This window comes from Choloepus didactylus, chromosome 4, assembly GCF_015220235.1.
Source record: "Choloepus didactylus isolate mChoDid1 chromosome 4, mChoDid1.pri, whole genome shotgun sequence".
Classification (NCBI taxonomy): domain Eukaryota; kingdom Metazoa; phylum Chordata; class Mammalia; order Pilosa; family Megalonychidae; genus Choloepus; species Choloepus didactylus.
Window position 1 is genome coordinate 166,253,779 of NC_051310.1, and position 15,931 is coordinate 166,269,709.

General features: G+C 36.5%; 1 protein-coding gene across 9 annotated transcripts in view; it reads left to right on the forward strand.

Annotated features, from left to right (window-relative positions):
- NUBPL (nucleotide binding protein like) overlaps positions 1-15,931 on the forward strand; it is a 626,527-nt gene that overhangs the window by 203,754 nt on the left and 406,842 nt on the right. For 8 of the 9 annotated variants that reach the window (XM_037834762.1, XM_037834763.1, XM_037834758.1 and 5 more), the window contains one exon: positions 8,584-8,674. The exons of the other annotated variant lie outside the window; for it this stretch is intronic. In XM_037834762.1, the coding sequence (XP_037690690.1) occupies positions 8,584-8,674 (91 nt within the window). The remainder of the gene's footprint in view (positions 1-8,583; positions 8,675-15,931) is intronic. 9 annotated transcript variants of the gene reach the window in all.

Sequence of the window (15,931 nt, forward strand, 5' to 3'; positions counted from 1 at the left end):
GCAAAAGGGCAGCATTAGCAAACTGGAACACCTGTGTACTCTCTGAAGGAACAGTCAGTGCAAAAGCCAAGAGGTGGAAACCTGCCTAGCATTTCATGGAATAGCAAGAAGGCCATTGCGGCTGGAGTAGAGTAATAGGTGATAAAAATTAATGAAGTTGGAAAGCAAGAGGTGGATTCAGAGCTGGCTGGGTTGTGTGGAATCTGGTGAATTGTTGTAAGGATGTTGGCTTTTACTGAAATTGGGGACCATTGAAGGATTTTGAGCTGAGGAATAACATGATCTGGCTTATGTTTCAATTAAAGGATTCTGGCAACTGTGTTAAGAAGACAAATGTGCTGGTCTGAAACTGTTATGGACCCCCGAAAAGCCATGTTATTTAATGCAGTCTTGTGTGGTCAGACCTTTTAGTCTTGATTAGGGTGTGATCTTTTGATTGAGTGTTTCCATGGAGATGTGACTCACCCAACTGTGGGTGATACCTTTGATTAAATTATTTCCGTGGAGGTGTGGCCTCACCCATTCAGAGTGGGTCTTGATTAGTTCACTGGACTGTTTAAGAGAGAGAGCTGACACAGACCCAGATGCTTGCTGGTGCTTGGAGACACTTGGAGATGCAGGCAGGAAGACATTTGGAGATGCTAAGCTAAGAGAAAGCCTAGAGTTTGCCTTGGAGAAGCTAAGAGAGGACTCCCAGATGCTTAGAGAGAAACACCCTGGGAGAAAGAAGCAAGGATGCACAAGAGCTGAGAGAGAGAAGTGAAGACAGAAGCCTAGAGACATTTTGGAGGAAGCCATTTTGAAATACAACCCAGAAGCAAAGGACAAGCAGATGCCAGCCACATGCCTTCCAGATGACTTAAGTTTTCCAGACACCATTGGCCATTCTTCAGTGAAGGTATCCTCTTGTTGATGCCTTAGTTTGGACACTTTGTTTGGCTTTAGGACTATAAATTTATAATCAAATAAACCCCTTTTATGAAAGCCAATCCATTTCTGGTGTTTTGCATAATGGCAGCATTAGGAAACTGGAACACATTTTGGTACCACAGAAGTGGTGTGCTGCTGAGTTTGCAAATGCCAAACATGTTGGAATGGCTTTTTAAATGGATGAGGGGAAGATTCTGGAAGAATTGTGAGGAGCTTGATGGAAAAGGCCTAGACTGCTTTGAAGAGACTGTTGGTAGAAGTAAGTATGGACTCTAAAGATACTTCTGAAAAGAGGCTTTAAACAGAAATGATGAAAGTGTCCTTGCCAACTGGAAGAAAGGTGATCCTTGATTTAAAGTGGCAGAGAATTTAGCAAAATTGAGTCCTGTTATTGGATGGAAGGCAGAATTTGAAAGCTACAAGCTGGGATACTTAGCTGAAGAGATTTTGAAACTAAATGTGGAAAATGCAGTCTGGCTTCTCCTTGCAGCTTATAGTAAAATGTGAGAAGAAAGAAATAAGCTGAGAACTGAACTCTTGAGTACAAAGAAACCAGAAATGGATGGAAAATTCTGGGCTTCCAGAAGGTGAGACTCCAGAGGGTGATGTACCACGTGAGAATTTAACAAAACCTGGAACCATCCAACCATTTCAGTACAAGCCAGGATTTGATTGGAGATGGAGTTATCCAGAAAGGATTTGTGGGAAGTCCTATTGTCTGATGGTTTTGACTACTGTATGCTGCTTGCCAACCCAACAATTTTTTTTGCAAGATCAGCATAAACAGAAGCACTGCCTGGACTAAAAGGGACAGAAAAGGGACAGATTGAAGGAGAAATTTCTTCAAAGACAGAACCGTGGAAGTGAGGTCTGGAGTCAAGATATCTTGGGCCAGAAGAATGGAGCAACCCATGCATGTGGAAAGGTGAGTTTGCCCCGGAGGAAGTGGGCGGGTTGCCACCCCAGGCCTCAGAGAGGGTGGAGCACATTCCCTGGGGACTAGGAGAGCCTGGCTGCACCCCAGGATTCTGAAGAGGTTGAGCGTGTGCCCTGGAAATGGCAGACTCTGGGTGCCACTCAGATGCTTGAGGAAGGTCTGGCTGAGAAGAAGGTGGCTTCCTCAATGCGTGGATATGTTGGGGAACTCACTCTAGTGTTTGGAGAGAAAAGGGCCGCCGTGAAGGCCCTTGGAAAGGGTTGGGCTGCTAGTCTCTCAAGCCCTAAGGATAAAATGTCATTTGATAAATGACTCTCAGACTTTGAAATCTAATGAAGTATGCCCTGAGGGTTTTAGGAATTCTTTTGGTCCCATGAACCCTATTTTCCTTCCAATTTTTTCCTATGGCATTGAGAACATTTATTCCATGACTGTCCCGCCTTTGCATATTGGCAGCAGGTAACTTGTTCTGAGTTTCGCAGGCCCACAGCTAGAGGAGAATGTTAGGACTTTGTACTTATCTATATTGTAATGGAATGAATGTGTTTTTGCATTTGCAAAGAACATGTCTTTTTGGGTTCCAGTAGGTGGACTGTGCTGTAGTCCATGATCTTTTAACCCAATCTTGTTGGGTGGAAATTTTTGATTGAGTGTTTCCATGGAGATGTGACTCATCCAACTGTAGGTGATACTTTTGATTGTATTATTCCATGGAGGTGTAGCCCTGCCTATTTAGGGTTGGTCTTGATTAGTTCACGGGAGTATTTAAGAGGGAAGCTAAGAGCTGACCCAGATCCAGATGCTTGCTGATGCTTAGAGATGGTTGATGTGGACAGAAGGACCTTTGGAGATGCTAAGCCAAGAGATGAAGCCCAGAATTTGTCCTGGAGAAGCTAAGAGAGAATCCGGATGCCCAGGGGCTGAGAGAGAGGAGCTAAGACAAAGCCCAGAGACATTTTAGAGAAAGCCATTTTGAAACATGACCCGGGAGCAAAGGGCCAGCAGACACCAGCCACTTGCCTTCCTAGCTGACAGAGGTGTTCCGGATGCCATTGGCATTCCTTTAGTGAAGGTATCCTCTCGTTGATGCCTCTGTTTGGACACTTTTATGGCCTTAGAACTTTAAATTTGTAACAAATAAATCCCCTTTATAAAAGCCAATCCATTTCTGGTATTTTGCATAATGGCAGCATTAGCAAACCAGAACAGCAAGCTAGGGTAGGGTTGCCAGATTTAGAAAATAAAAACGTAGGACAATCAGTTAAATTTGAGGTTCAGATAAATAGCAAATAATATTTTGGTATAAATATGTCCCATGTGGTATTTGACTGATTATTCAACCATATGGCAGAATGTTCACTAGCCTTTTATCATTTTTTTTTTTTTCTTTTCTTTCCTTTTTAGCCCTTCAGTGTTACTGTTGGTTACTATTACCATTATCCCGCTATTCTTCTGGCTTGGGCCCTCCTAGCAAAATTTCATCTCTCTATTTCCTATATGATTTATAAGGTTGTTTTTCAGATTATGGTCATCTTATACCCTAGAGTATTATAGATGCAGTTTGTTGGATTCTAGCTCAGACCTACTGAATCAGAATTTGTTAGAATTGAGCAGAGAATAGAGGGCCTACTATTCTAGGTTCTGGGGATACTGTAATGAACACAGCATACAAAAATCCTTCCTCTTATGGAACTTACATTCTAATGGGAGAGATGCAATAAACAAATAAATATGTGGTATATTAAATACTGATAAGAGCTAAGGAGAAAGAAATAGCAGATAGGAAGGTCAAAAATGTCCACTGGGGTGGCAAGGGATTTGCAATGTTAGATAGGGTGTCCAGTGAGGTTCCTACTCAGCATGGTGATGTTTGGGTCAAGACCCGAAGGAAGTGGACCAGGTGGTGGCTACTTGGAGTAATAGTATTCCCTGCTGAGGGAACAGCATCTGCAGAAGCCTTAAGGCAGGAACATGCTGGTATGTTTAAGAAACTGTGAGGAGGCAGTGTGTTTAGAGTGGAGTGGAAAGGTAGAGAGTAGTAGGAGAGGAGATGAGAGCTACAAAGAGGAGTGACTGGTGATTGTTATTGTTTAGGCTTTATGGTGTATTGGAGGGAGACTTGGGTTCTAGACCCCATCATTATCTCTGGCCACAGACATTATCTCTTAAGCCCCAGTTTCTTCATCACTGCAAAGTGGGCAGAAAACTAAGATGATCTCTTAGGTTCCTTTGTGCTCTAAAATAAAGTCTTTGATTTAAAACCTATTTCTCTTCCATTTCTACCTTTTCAGCTCTTTTGCAAGCAATTAGTTTATCATATGGGATTCTTCTGTACTTTTCATAAGCTCATCTCTGGTTGTGCTCTATCCAGCCAGGTGAACTTTTTCCTCTGTGCTGCCCTTGTTCCTCTTTCCTTCCTGATTGAACTTGAAGATTTAGACTGTACTTTGATAAGCAATAGGAAATTGCTCTTTTATTACCTTGTCCATCCATTAGCCCTTCTGACCATCAGATTCTTATCTAATCATAGCTAATAGAATTTAAGAAACATATTTTTTTCTTTACCCAAGAGAATGAAATTCTTATGAATGACAGTTTGACTTAAAGCTAGACAGAAAGAGAAGAAAGAAGAGGATTTAATCTACTCTGAATTGAATAAATACTATTTACAGGTCCAAGATTAAATTGAATGTATTGTGCAGGAAATCATGGGAGTTTTAACTGGATACTTCTGTGGAAAGGAGAACCTTTAGGTAGGTCTTAAATAGATGTTTACTTACAAATAATTGGGAGGGACAGCTCTAAGATGTTGTTTTGATGTGTTCTATTAGCAGCCGACATGGATAAAAGGAACATGTCATGAAGCTTTACAATCTTCTTTAGTATAAATTCTGTTGGAAGAACAAAGCAGTATCAAAACTGTCGTTTGTGCCTTTGAAATCCAGCACATGAAAATAGGACTTGTAGTCTCTCAAATTGCAGCTTTCATGTAGAGTAATGAAAGAGTATAATCACTCTGAATAATTCTGCCACATTTTACAGCATTTACAGGGAATTATAAATTATAAAGAAACAATTACAAAAAATCTAAATTGTATCTTGGGGTTTGAGCAGTCTTGTTTTGTGTCATCTTCTAGGCTGGGAGTACAGCTGGAGCGTCAGAGAAAAAGAGTATAATGTTAGTTACCAAAGTTTTAGGTTAAGTTAAGTTCATGGTTAACAATAAATATAGTATGTTTATAGTTATTTTTAAATAATCATTTTCTTTATCAGTTTTTATATATTTCATGAGGCTTTTATAGTGAATATTCTTATGAGCCTGGCTGAAATGAAACTTAAAGAAAATCCCAAACAGAGTTTCTTGACTAAATTAATTACTTTAGGAGGCGTGAGGTGGAAAGGATTCATAAAACTTGGCTGGGTAGACACCCAGCTGCCTACATTTATTTATAGCCTTTTACCTTGCTCATTTATTTTCCAAAAGTGTAAAACTGTCTGTTTGGAAGTCCAAATTGAAAGACTATTTATACAGATAAAATAGGAGCCTATTTAAAAATAACAGAGTAAATGAGGAAAAGCAAGTATATTTGGCACCTTTTGAACATTATTGAATTCTAGACTTGAAAATCTGCTTAAGCTAATTTTTGTAACTATGGTAATGTTCTGGTCAAGTAGCTATGCCAATTCTAAATACAATATGCCTTAATTAATGTCAGCTTTGGTGTTAATGGACACTGATTTTATTCATGATATATAAAATCTAAGGAAGTCATGTTAATTTAGTTCCAGTGAAACAGCCTGAAAGTGTGCTTTTTATTATTTTAAAAAATTAGCTAATTAAGGATGAGGAAATAAATCTTTATTGAGGTAACTCCTCTGACACTAAAAAGGATACTATGTTCTGCCTACCTTTGGTTCTGCTAAAATTACATTGTTGGGTGATTGAATAAGTTGGTCATGAAGAAGTTTGTTCTCTAAATCAGATAATTTGCATACTTTGGCACATGAACCAAATTCAAAGCATTGCCTGTTTTTGCAAACAAAATTTTATTGAAACATATCCATGCTAACAATTTACATATTGTCTATGGAAGCGTTGGTGCTCTAATGGCAGAGATGAGTAGTTGCTACACAGATTGTATTGCCTGTTAGGCATAAAATATTTACTCTTTGGCCCTTTAAGAAAAAGTGTGATGACCCTTTCTCCATGTAGTCAGAACATGTTAAAGTTCTGGTGGAAGTTTATGAGGTTAGTATTTTTGAATTCATTTTCCCATTCTGCTTCATTCCAAAAAAGCATACTTAGAAAAAAGAAAGATCATTTTGAATATTAGTTTCCAGTTTTCTCATCCATCTCTAGGGATAATGCTATTTTGCTGTTATAAGGAGTAAATGAGGAATGTTAATAAAATGCTTAGCACAGTGTCTAGCACTGAGGAAGAATTCAAACAATGGGGAGATTTCATTGAGGAAAGTATAGGCATTTGTTCTGAGTGATTTAGGATGGCGTATTCTTAGAGATTCTGATTTGCCCACAGAGCTGGCTTTAGAGGCCTACTTTATCCCAGCTCTAAATATAACACTGCTGACTAATTTCCTTCCATCCTTCATTCTTTGCTTCTTCCCTTCTACCCTCCTCTCTTCTTCCCCACCTTCATGCTTTCCTTCTCCTTGTTTCCTTTTTGATGCATTCAAACACTGGGAATGAATTTAGGTTAGTCAGTAACCACTCCTAGGGAGAGTATGCAGAGAACCTAACACAGAAAATTCTGTTATTGTTGGTTCCATTCTCTAGGCAGCAGGGGAACTCTAAAATCTTATAATTTCACACTTTCTCTTTATTGTTATGTGATGATGTTGTATATTAGCAGCCATCTAGGTATATATAAAATTCATTCCTATCACAGAAAATCTTAGGGCAGATCTCCATAGTCCAGTTAACATGATTTTGGCTTGAATCATAGTGCCAAGGGTTTACTTTTAGGCAGACTGGTTTTCTTCTAGAAGAGGTTTTCTCTTTTAGTGATTATACATGACAAGTATATGTAGAAGATTGATTTGAAACCTGGGACCTAACTCCTTGGCGTTATTGTAAAATCAATATTAATAATAATGAAAGAACAAGGAAAAATAATTATTTTTTGTCTGTTTTTTTTGGAATTTATTATTATTTTGTGGTAGTTTTTAATTCTTGTAGGTGTCACAAGAAGAGATATGGAAAGAAGTGAAATTCTAGACTGATATGTTAAAATATCAGTAGACCCACAGCAGTAGTATTAGCCACATTTCTAAAGGTTTTAGGCCCTTCATATGAAAATTTTTTTTTTCCATAGGGATTTTACACTGAATTCTTTTGTTGGTGTTTATGAAGGGGGTAAAATGGTCAATGTTTTTCATTGAATGTTCCTATCTCTTTAAAGTGAATACCTAAATATACTAATCCTAAATTTTTATGTAACACTGTTGTTTTAAAGGTAAAGGATCTTTACTTTTTTCTCATGTATTTTACATTTTATTATGGTAGAGACAGTTATTAATCTCAGTTTTTTCCTACAGACGCTGAGTAACACAGGAATGTTAAATAGTTTTCTGAGAACTGTAGTTTGCATCATTATAAAGTTAGGAATTTAAATGTTGAATTTACCTTATTTTGTTTATTTATAGTAACCAGACAGAAAGGTTTAAAACATAATTTAGTGCCTGGAAATAAGTAGATAAGGTGGAAGATGAGAGGTGTTTTTAGATTTTTTTTATCTTTATGGGAGGTTGAGAGCTTTATCTAGCTCTCATAGGTATGAGGAGATGGGGAAACAGGAGTTGTGAGACTTGATCAAAGAATAATTCAAGGACATATAGTTAGTTACTAACATTCTGTTTCTTTGTATATGAAGAGAAATCCAATACAATTGATTTCCTCTATCAAAGTAGAAAGAGGAGAGGGGGAGGGGAAAAAAAAAGAGATTTTTAGGAACAGTGAATTTTGTTTGCCTTTCTGTGGGTAAGCTGCCGATTAACTGGTAGCTAGTGAGAGACCAATCAGGATATTCTGCCTTTGGGCAGCTGGATGGGTTATCAAAGAAAATAGTTTCAGTTGTTTAATGAATTCTCCAAAAGACCCCTTATGTGTTTTACTGTGACTTGCACGTTACCTCTGTGTTATGTCTGTCATTGTCCTTGTTAGCACTTCCATCTCAATTATGCCAGGTCTGCATCATTTTCCTTATTAGAATTTCTCAGTTGCTTTATTATGGTCTTGTTCCCATGATTGTTTTCATTTATTCTTTGGTGTGTTAGTTGGGCTTTCCAAAAATTAATGCTCTATCTTCCTTGGGATTTGTTTGCCATTGTAAATCATTATTTTAGCACTGTGTGCATGTATAATTTATTAGTTCTCAAAATCATATTTAGATCAGAAAGGTTTTAATCTATTTGAAACTATATGGGAGACTTAAACCACAATATGTAAAGCATATAGGGTAGATTTTTCTAGTCAGTTACCTAGAAGAAATTAGTAAACCTAACATACACCCAGAAGTTTTTACCTAAGCAGTTTATGTTCTTTTTTTTTTTTTTCCTCACTGTTGCTTTGAAAGTTTGGGTTGTGATTTTGGAATGTTTTGCAAATTTTCTTTTCTGTAGTCAGATTTACTTTTGCTATGTGTTTTATCTTTGATGAAGAGTGGGAATAATATTATGGAAACTATGTTTTCTTACAGTCAAAGACCATTGGTTTGTTAGATGTGGATGTGTATGGCCCTTCAATTCCAAAGATGATGAATCTGAAAGGAAATCCAGAATTATCACAGAGTAAGTAGAGATAGATATTTTGATAATAGTTACACTTTTATTTAGTATCTACTGGGTATAAGGCATTGTGCCAGCTACCATGCATACATTATACACAATGTAGTGTAGTGATTCAGAAATCAGACTCTGGACCTAGACTGGATTTGAATCACAGCTCCGTCACTGATTAGCTGTGTTGCCTTGAGTAAACTGCTTGATCTCTTTATACCTCAGTCCCCCCTGTGTAAAATAGAGTTAAAATTGTACTTACCAGATGAAATTGCTATGAGGATTAATATAAGTATACTATATTTAGTACAGTGCCTGGCACATAGTAAGTGATCAAAAATGTTTGCTCATCATCATTGTCCCTTTACATTAAATGTGTGGATAAATGGAAACATGTGAATAGAAAGAATATAATATAGTTTGTGTTATAAGAAATAACAATTATTTTCTGTAATCCGAATTTTGTCAGAGTTGATTTGAAGTGTTAAAACAAAATAAAACAAATCATTGGTTTCTCTCCCCACCCTCTTCACTGCCATCAGTAGGGAGGAGTTACTTCTTTGAGTAAATCTTTAATATTACTACTTTTGTCATATATAAAATTTTAAGAATGAGGAAATGCTGTAACCAAAAAATGAAGGATTGGAAAGCTGGTGATTTTATTTGAAAAATGGTTTTAAGTGAACTTTGTTTATTAAAATTGATGTCTAATTATAATGGAAATATGAAGTTGAATAATTTCTTTTTGTCTTTTTTTTTTTTCCCATGGTATAAGACAAAATGACTGTATTTACTGAGAGGTATTTATTGGATTGTCTGTGTAGGTAATGGGAGTATTATTTTTGTTGTCATTAAAACTTAATTAGGCATTATCTGTTTTTTATTGAAGGAGCTGTGTTTGGGGTTTAATTGTTGGAGTCAGTTATAATGCTAAGTTCTGAATAATTCTTTTTGAGGCAATAAAGATTCTTCCTAACAGTTTGAAGGAAACTTGAAGGCCTAATGATGTTAAAATTGACCTTAGCATTCTTATATTGCCAACACCCACTTGTTTCATGAAAACATAAACTTAGAAAGCTAAGTTTTTCTGGTTTCTTTGTTTTTTGTCCTTTTAAGTGGAATGCATACTTAGTTTACAAATATGTGACATGAGACAAGATGTCAAACTTTCACAAAGAAGGAGTAATGAATTTGCATAATTTAAATGATAGACCCATTATGTCTATCTCTTAATTAAGGGAATTTGAAAACTGGTGAATTAAGCACATGATTGATGGCAAAATGGAACCCTTGGTGTCAGTTTTTTCTTAAGTAGTTCTGTACAGTCCATGCCAACATAAATACTTGAAGTGAACTTTAATTTCTTTCTTCTTGTCTTATTCAAGCTGTAATCTTAAATCTGATGTTTGCAAATTTGCTGTCGTTAAATGGGCTTTCTTGTAAAGATGATATGTTGGAAATCTTGGAAAGCCTGAAGAGTACTTTTTTTGCATTGACAAGCTGATCTTAAGTCCCCAAAGAAATAAACTGAACAATTAAGGCATTCACTTTAAAGAATGTGGATTGTTAAAAGCCTAGCTTATAACTTATTTTTGAATCTTAGAAAAACTTACCACCATTATACTAATTTGTATCGTTTTGATATTTCTACATTTTATCATATTAATTTATCCTGTTGTATTCTCTATTGATTCAAAACACAATGTGATCCGAATTTTTCTAATTAATAATAAAGACAACTGTGAAAGATTTGTTTTCAGCAGTTAAGATTTTGGGGAGACAGATCATTCAGCCAAGTCCTGGCTGTTCTAGGACTAAGAAGGACAGCCATAGGGGCAGTTGGATTTTGGGATTGTCCCTTTCTCTTTGTTATTTACAGAAGCAGATGGTGATGTAATTTCAGTCAATTTGTTCATTTAAAAATTCCTCGTTAGGGTTGGCAGAGCCTATATTCAGTCACGTTCTTTTCATCTTATTTTCTCTTTGGGGGGATTCTAAACAACCACATATTTGGTGATTTATGACATTTTAGTCTTGATTACCAAAAGAAATTTTATATTTGATTCTAGAGAAGTGAAATCAGTAATTGAATACAAATTTAAGTTTATGATAGTTTTGGGTTTCTTAGGTTGAGACTGTTTCTATCCTCTTAAAATGACAATAGTGAGTTGTCCACTTTACCATACAAAATTATGATATGAAAGTCTAGCCAGTTTGTAGAAAGGGGTATTATATAGAAACCTCAACATGTTGACATTGTAATGCCTGCAAATGACCAGTTGCTTTGGGAACCTAATGGAATTTAGAATGAAACCCATGTGTACTTGAGGAAATTAGCATGTAATAATGAATATAACCTTTTTTTTAATGTCAGTTATTTTTATCCACTTTAATTTTTCAAATAACTTAGTATTCCACTTTCATATTACAGTACAGCCAAATTATAGTGCTAGAAATTATTGAGTAGGAAGGTTTTCAGTTAAATGGTAGCTGGACGCAGAAATGTGTTGCTATATTTCACTAAATGTAATATTCTTTTTTGTGACTACATGAGTGTTTTCAGTAACCTTTCTAAAATGACTCTTATTGGTGGAAATATCTGCTCTCTTTCACAGTTTTGTGATGATTTATCACCTTCAGAATACTTTTGAATTTATTACTACTTAGTTTTACCATAGAGTGTCTTTTAATGTACTTAGCTAATAAAATAGGAAGTTCTTGAAGCCTGTGGAAAGAGGTTACTAAAATTGAGATGTCAGGTAATTTTGTTGAGAATGACACAGTACTGATTAATGACTAAATGTGAAACTTTTTGAGTAGGATCCCTTTATCTTTTCTGTTGTTGTGGGTTAGTAATTTTGCCCTCATCACAGTATTCTTTTTTATCTGTTGCAAAGTATTAAGCTTTTTTCAAGTTTAGTAATGATTATGTGTCGGGGCTTATGAGGCAGAGAAAATCAGTCTGGACAAATGACTTTTTATAATAGCACTGTCTCTGGTAAGAACTACGAGGAAAGGACTAAGATTTCTTAAACGTAATTTAATTGTATGAAGAATGAGCAAGAACTCTATTCTTACATCACTCATTGTTTCCTTCTAGGGAAGAGAGTTAGTGATGTTGCTGAAGTTGTTGGCATGAATGGTTAAGGCCTAGTCCAGCAGATGGAGGTCCCAGGGTTTCTGATTTATAATTTGTTTCTTCTGGTCATTGTCTTATGGATCCTTGGGTGTTCTTATGATGCTGGAGTTCCTCTGATGATCTTTGGGGAAGGTTCTGGGATGTATTCCATAATCACAGTGTTACAGGAATGGCTTTTTCCTCACTACTTTCCCTCCTTTTGTATTTTGTGTATTAAGACAAAGTGATATTCTTAACATAATCAAGGATTGAAGGAACTTTAAAAAGTTATTTTAGTTTGCTCTGACTTTAGGTGCTGTTACCTCTGAAATATCTCAGAAATGAGATCTATATTCTTTGAAAAGTCCCCTCACCCTAGTTTATCAAAACAAAAGTCCATCCATCTATCTGCTTCGCTCATAGTTCCTTGCATATAGAACATCGTATAGGCCTGAAAGGGTGCTAAAACGCTTTTCCTTTTGCTCTAACATTCCTGAGCTGAAGAATAGCCAGCCTCTGTTTGGAGTCTTACTTGCTCTGCTGCAGATCGTCTTAGTCGTGGGCTGCAGCAAGTAAAGACAGTGAAGAATGCCTTATATAACCACGGAACAACTCAATGTGTTTTAGTAGATTCTGCCTGTTTGCAAATAGAGTTGACCAAATGTTCTGTGTATGTGTCAAACAGTCATAGATCTTTGTGTTTGTGATCAGCCCCCAGCCCCTACCATACAAAAAGATTGGTGTGGGTGTGGTTCTCCTATTCTTCTTTGACTTTTTTGAATTTGGAATTCAAAAATTGTATCAGAGGGCTGTCCTTGAGATACATAAATTAGTTGTAAAGTACATTTGTAATGTGGCCATATCTGTAAAGGCTGTTTGTACTTCACATTTCTCTTTTCCAGTCTAGTCCCAAATTTACCAAAAAAAAAAAAAAAAAAAAAAACACGAAAAGAACAAAAAACCCCATTCTTCTCATTTCCTAACCTTTTGGTCACTTTTAATGTTTCTCAAAGTTTTCAGTATGTTTTCTCACATAAGAAAAATAAGAAGAACTTAACTATTGGTAGGTAATGAGAGGATTAGATTACAATTTTATTTGTAATACTCTTTTTCTATTTATATGCCCTGTGATACTTTTGCTTTTTAAAAAATCCCATATTGGTGATTCGTTGTTACATTAATAATTCACTGGGTCCTTTAGAAACCTTTTAGGGGTACTTTAACAAAACCTATGCTGTTCTTTATTTTTAGCTTAACAGAAAGTAAAGAATGTAAAAAGGAAAATAGTTTGGTGAAAGTAGGATTTAAAATGAATTTTGAAGATGGAATATGGAAAATATGGGAATATTCATCCATAAATTGGGATCTCCATGGGGAAAGGCCTGAGTCCATAAATAAGGACATTGTATTAAGATGCATGGAAAAGTTTTGATGGTCTAGACTAACTAGAGAGAGAATAAATTAGACATGTTGCAAAAAAAAAATAAAATAAAGCAGTGAAATAGGTCATCATTTTCACTTTCTTTTAGGACTCCCACTCTGGAATAAGGTTTGAATTCCATCTAGATTTTCTGTGTGTGATACACATCCACACAGAATAGTGAATTGAAATGGGATCTTGTTCATTTAAGGTTGGATAGATTTTGTACAGGACAAAACAGTGCAGGGTTTTTTCAGTAGTAACTGTGGGTATCAACTCCGTTAATCAGTTCTTTAAAAGAGCATTCATTATATAACTGAGGAAAAATAGAGTAGTGAAGTTTCATTGGAAGACTTAGAAAGTTTAGCTATAAGTTGTCTATAAATTTCAGTTGGGAAACTTCACTGGTCTACCAGTTATTATGAATTGTATCCTGAAATTGCTCTATATGTTATCCTTTTTCATCTCTTGAAAAGCTATAGAACTTACTGCATTTAGAATCCTTAATGTTAATATTATCATTACCAATACTACCATTTGTATCATTGTCAATATTACAAAGTCCTGCATAATCTAGCCTTACCTGTTACCTACTTCTATAGTCTTGATTCTAACAAGCTTACTTTGTCACTCAGTGAACACCAGTCACAGTGGCCTCTTTTTCTCTAACAAACCCTTTTTTTGCTGTCTCAGGACCCTCAATGTATTTTATTCTCTCTGTCTGGAATGCCTTCCATCTCCACTGTCCTCTCCCCCAGCAAAAGCAGAGGACTTTTTTTTGCCTGGTTTGTTTCTCTATCCCTAATGATTGGTACAGAATAGATGCTCAATAAATAGTAATTAAGTGAATAAGGTAATTACTCCTTTTAAATTTCTTGTACATTAGCTGATCATTTCTTTTCTGCTATGAATATATGGCTAACTTAATTTGCAAACATGATACTTTATTTGTTTCTGGATAATAAAGGTAGCTTTAAGACACTATCTTAGTAGTTCATCTTTCTGATGTACCTATGAGTGATTTTTTTTTTTCCATTCTTAGAAAAAGGAAGAAAGAAAGTAAGTACCCATATGATTAGTAATTTGTCTTTTGAGAGTTATGTTATAGGGAGTGAAATGATTTCTCAGATTGTTTTAATATGATAGGACCGTGCCTGCCCCTCTTATCTTATACTTAGCTTAGAAATGTTCAGAATTGCTCTGCTTACTTATAAGGGATTGAGTCCTATGGGGCTGGAATCTGAGTAATGATGCAGTGGGCAGTGTTCACAATCTCAGCTTTGGGACTCTGAACAGCCTGGAAGAAGGAAGGAACCAGTAGGTCAGCATATACCATCATTCTTTGCCCTGAACATCCTCACTGCCAAACTAAAATGATACTGAATAAAATAAGTAGACACTAATATATATACTTTATTTGAGGCTGTTTATTCTGGGGATTGCTTTAGGAGAAGTGGAGGGCAAAGAAGCACTGACAGTAAGGTTTTGTTTTTATTCTGCAGTCTTGAGGTCTTTCAGTTAAGGAACAGAAAGAAGAAATAGCAGCTTACAGTTTAATGGACTTTAGAATCTCCCTTGCAGTTTACAAACCACATACTTTTTTTGATGTGGAAGGGTGTCTTAAGCTGGGTTCCCCAGAAAGCAGAGCCCTAAGCACTCTTAATTTATTAGGGTATAAACAAAACCAGGAGTGAGGAGGGAAAAAGGAGAGCCAATATGAAGAAGTGTTATCAAGTTAGCTGTTGCTAAATGTAACAGATTACTTGACTACACAGAACTGTATAAACACCGTCTCAGGACAGAGTATGGGGGGAATGGGGGAAGAATGTATCCCATCCCTTTCGTCTCCCATTGATCACAGGCTTATCTCAGGAGGGTAGTAACTTGCTTGCATTTTTGAGTTGTGTTTGTTTGGGTGCTGGGCAAGGTCCTGTGATGTTCAGTGGTGTCTTGTGCTTTGGCGTCAATGTGGAAGCTCAGGGAGAGGGAGGGTACAGTGGGGAGGCACGCAATGTACAGGCCTCAAGTGAGGTGCTTGTCAGGTAGACCCTCTGTGAAGTTAGTCAGAGCCCATGCAGAGCTGTGGTGGTGGCTGGAATGAGAGCTGAGTGGGGCCAAGAGGGTCTGGAGTGGTATGTGTGAGGCTTCTAATGTATGGGAATGGAAACAGGAAGCCAAGCTCTTCTTTAACCCAGGCAGCTATTTCAGTGTAATCTCTTATTTACTGATGTAGGACACAATGGTGGGGAACCAAGAAGGTGCAGGATTCTTTCCAAATTTTGATATCCTGAATTCTTAAAAGTATATAGAGTGATTCTCCCAATCTATTAAACATTTCAAAATTTCCTTTCTCAAGGGAGTGCAAAATTCCAGTGGATATTTGAATAATATATAGAAATTAAGTTTAAAAGTTGTCTTTAATAAGTGTGGTGGTTAGGTTCATGTGTCAACTTGGCCAGGTGATAGTACCTAGCTGTCTGGTCAAGCAAACGCTGGCCTAACAATTGCTGCGAGGGTTTGTGGCTGGTTAATAAACCAACAGACTGGTTTATTAAACCATCAGTCAATTGACTGCAGCTGTGACTGATGACTCACCAAAGGGCGTGTCTTCCACAATGAGAGAAGCAATTGGCTGGATTTAATCCAATTAATCAGTTGAAGACTTACAAGCTAGACGGTTAGAGGACCTTCACTTCTTCGGCTGCCCAGTGAAGTGTTTCCTGAGGAGTTT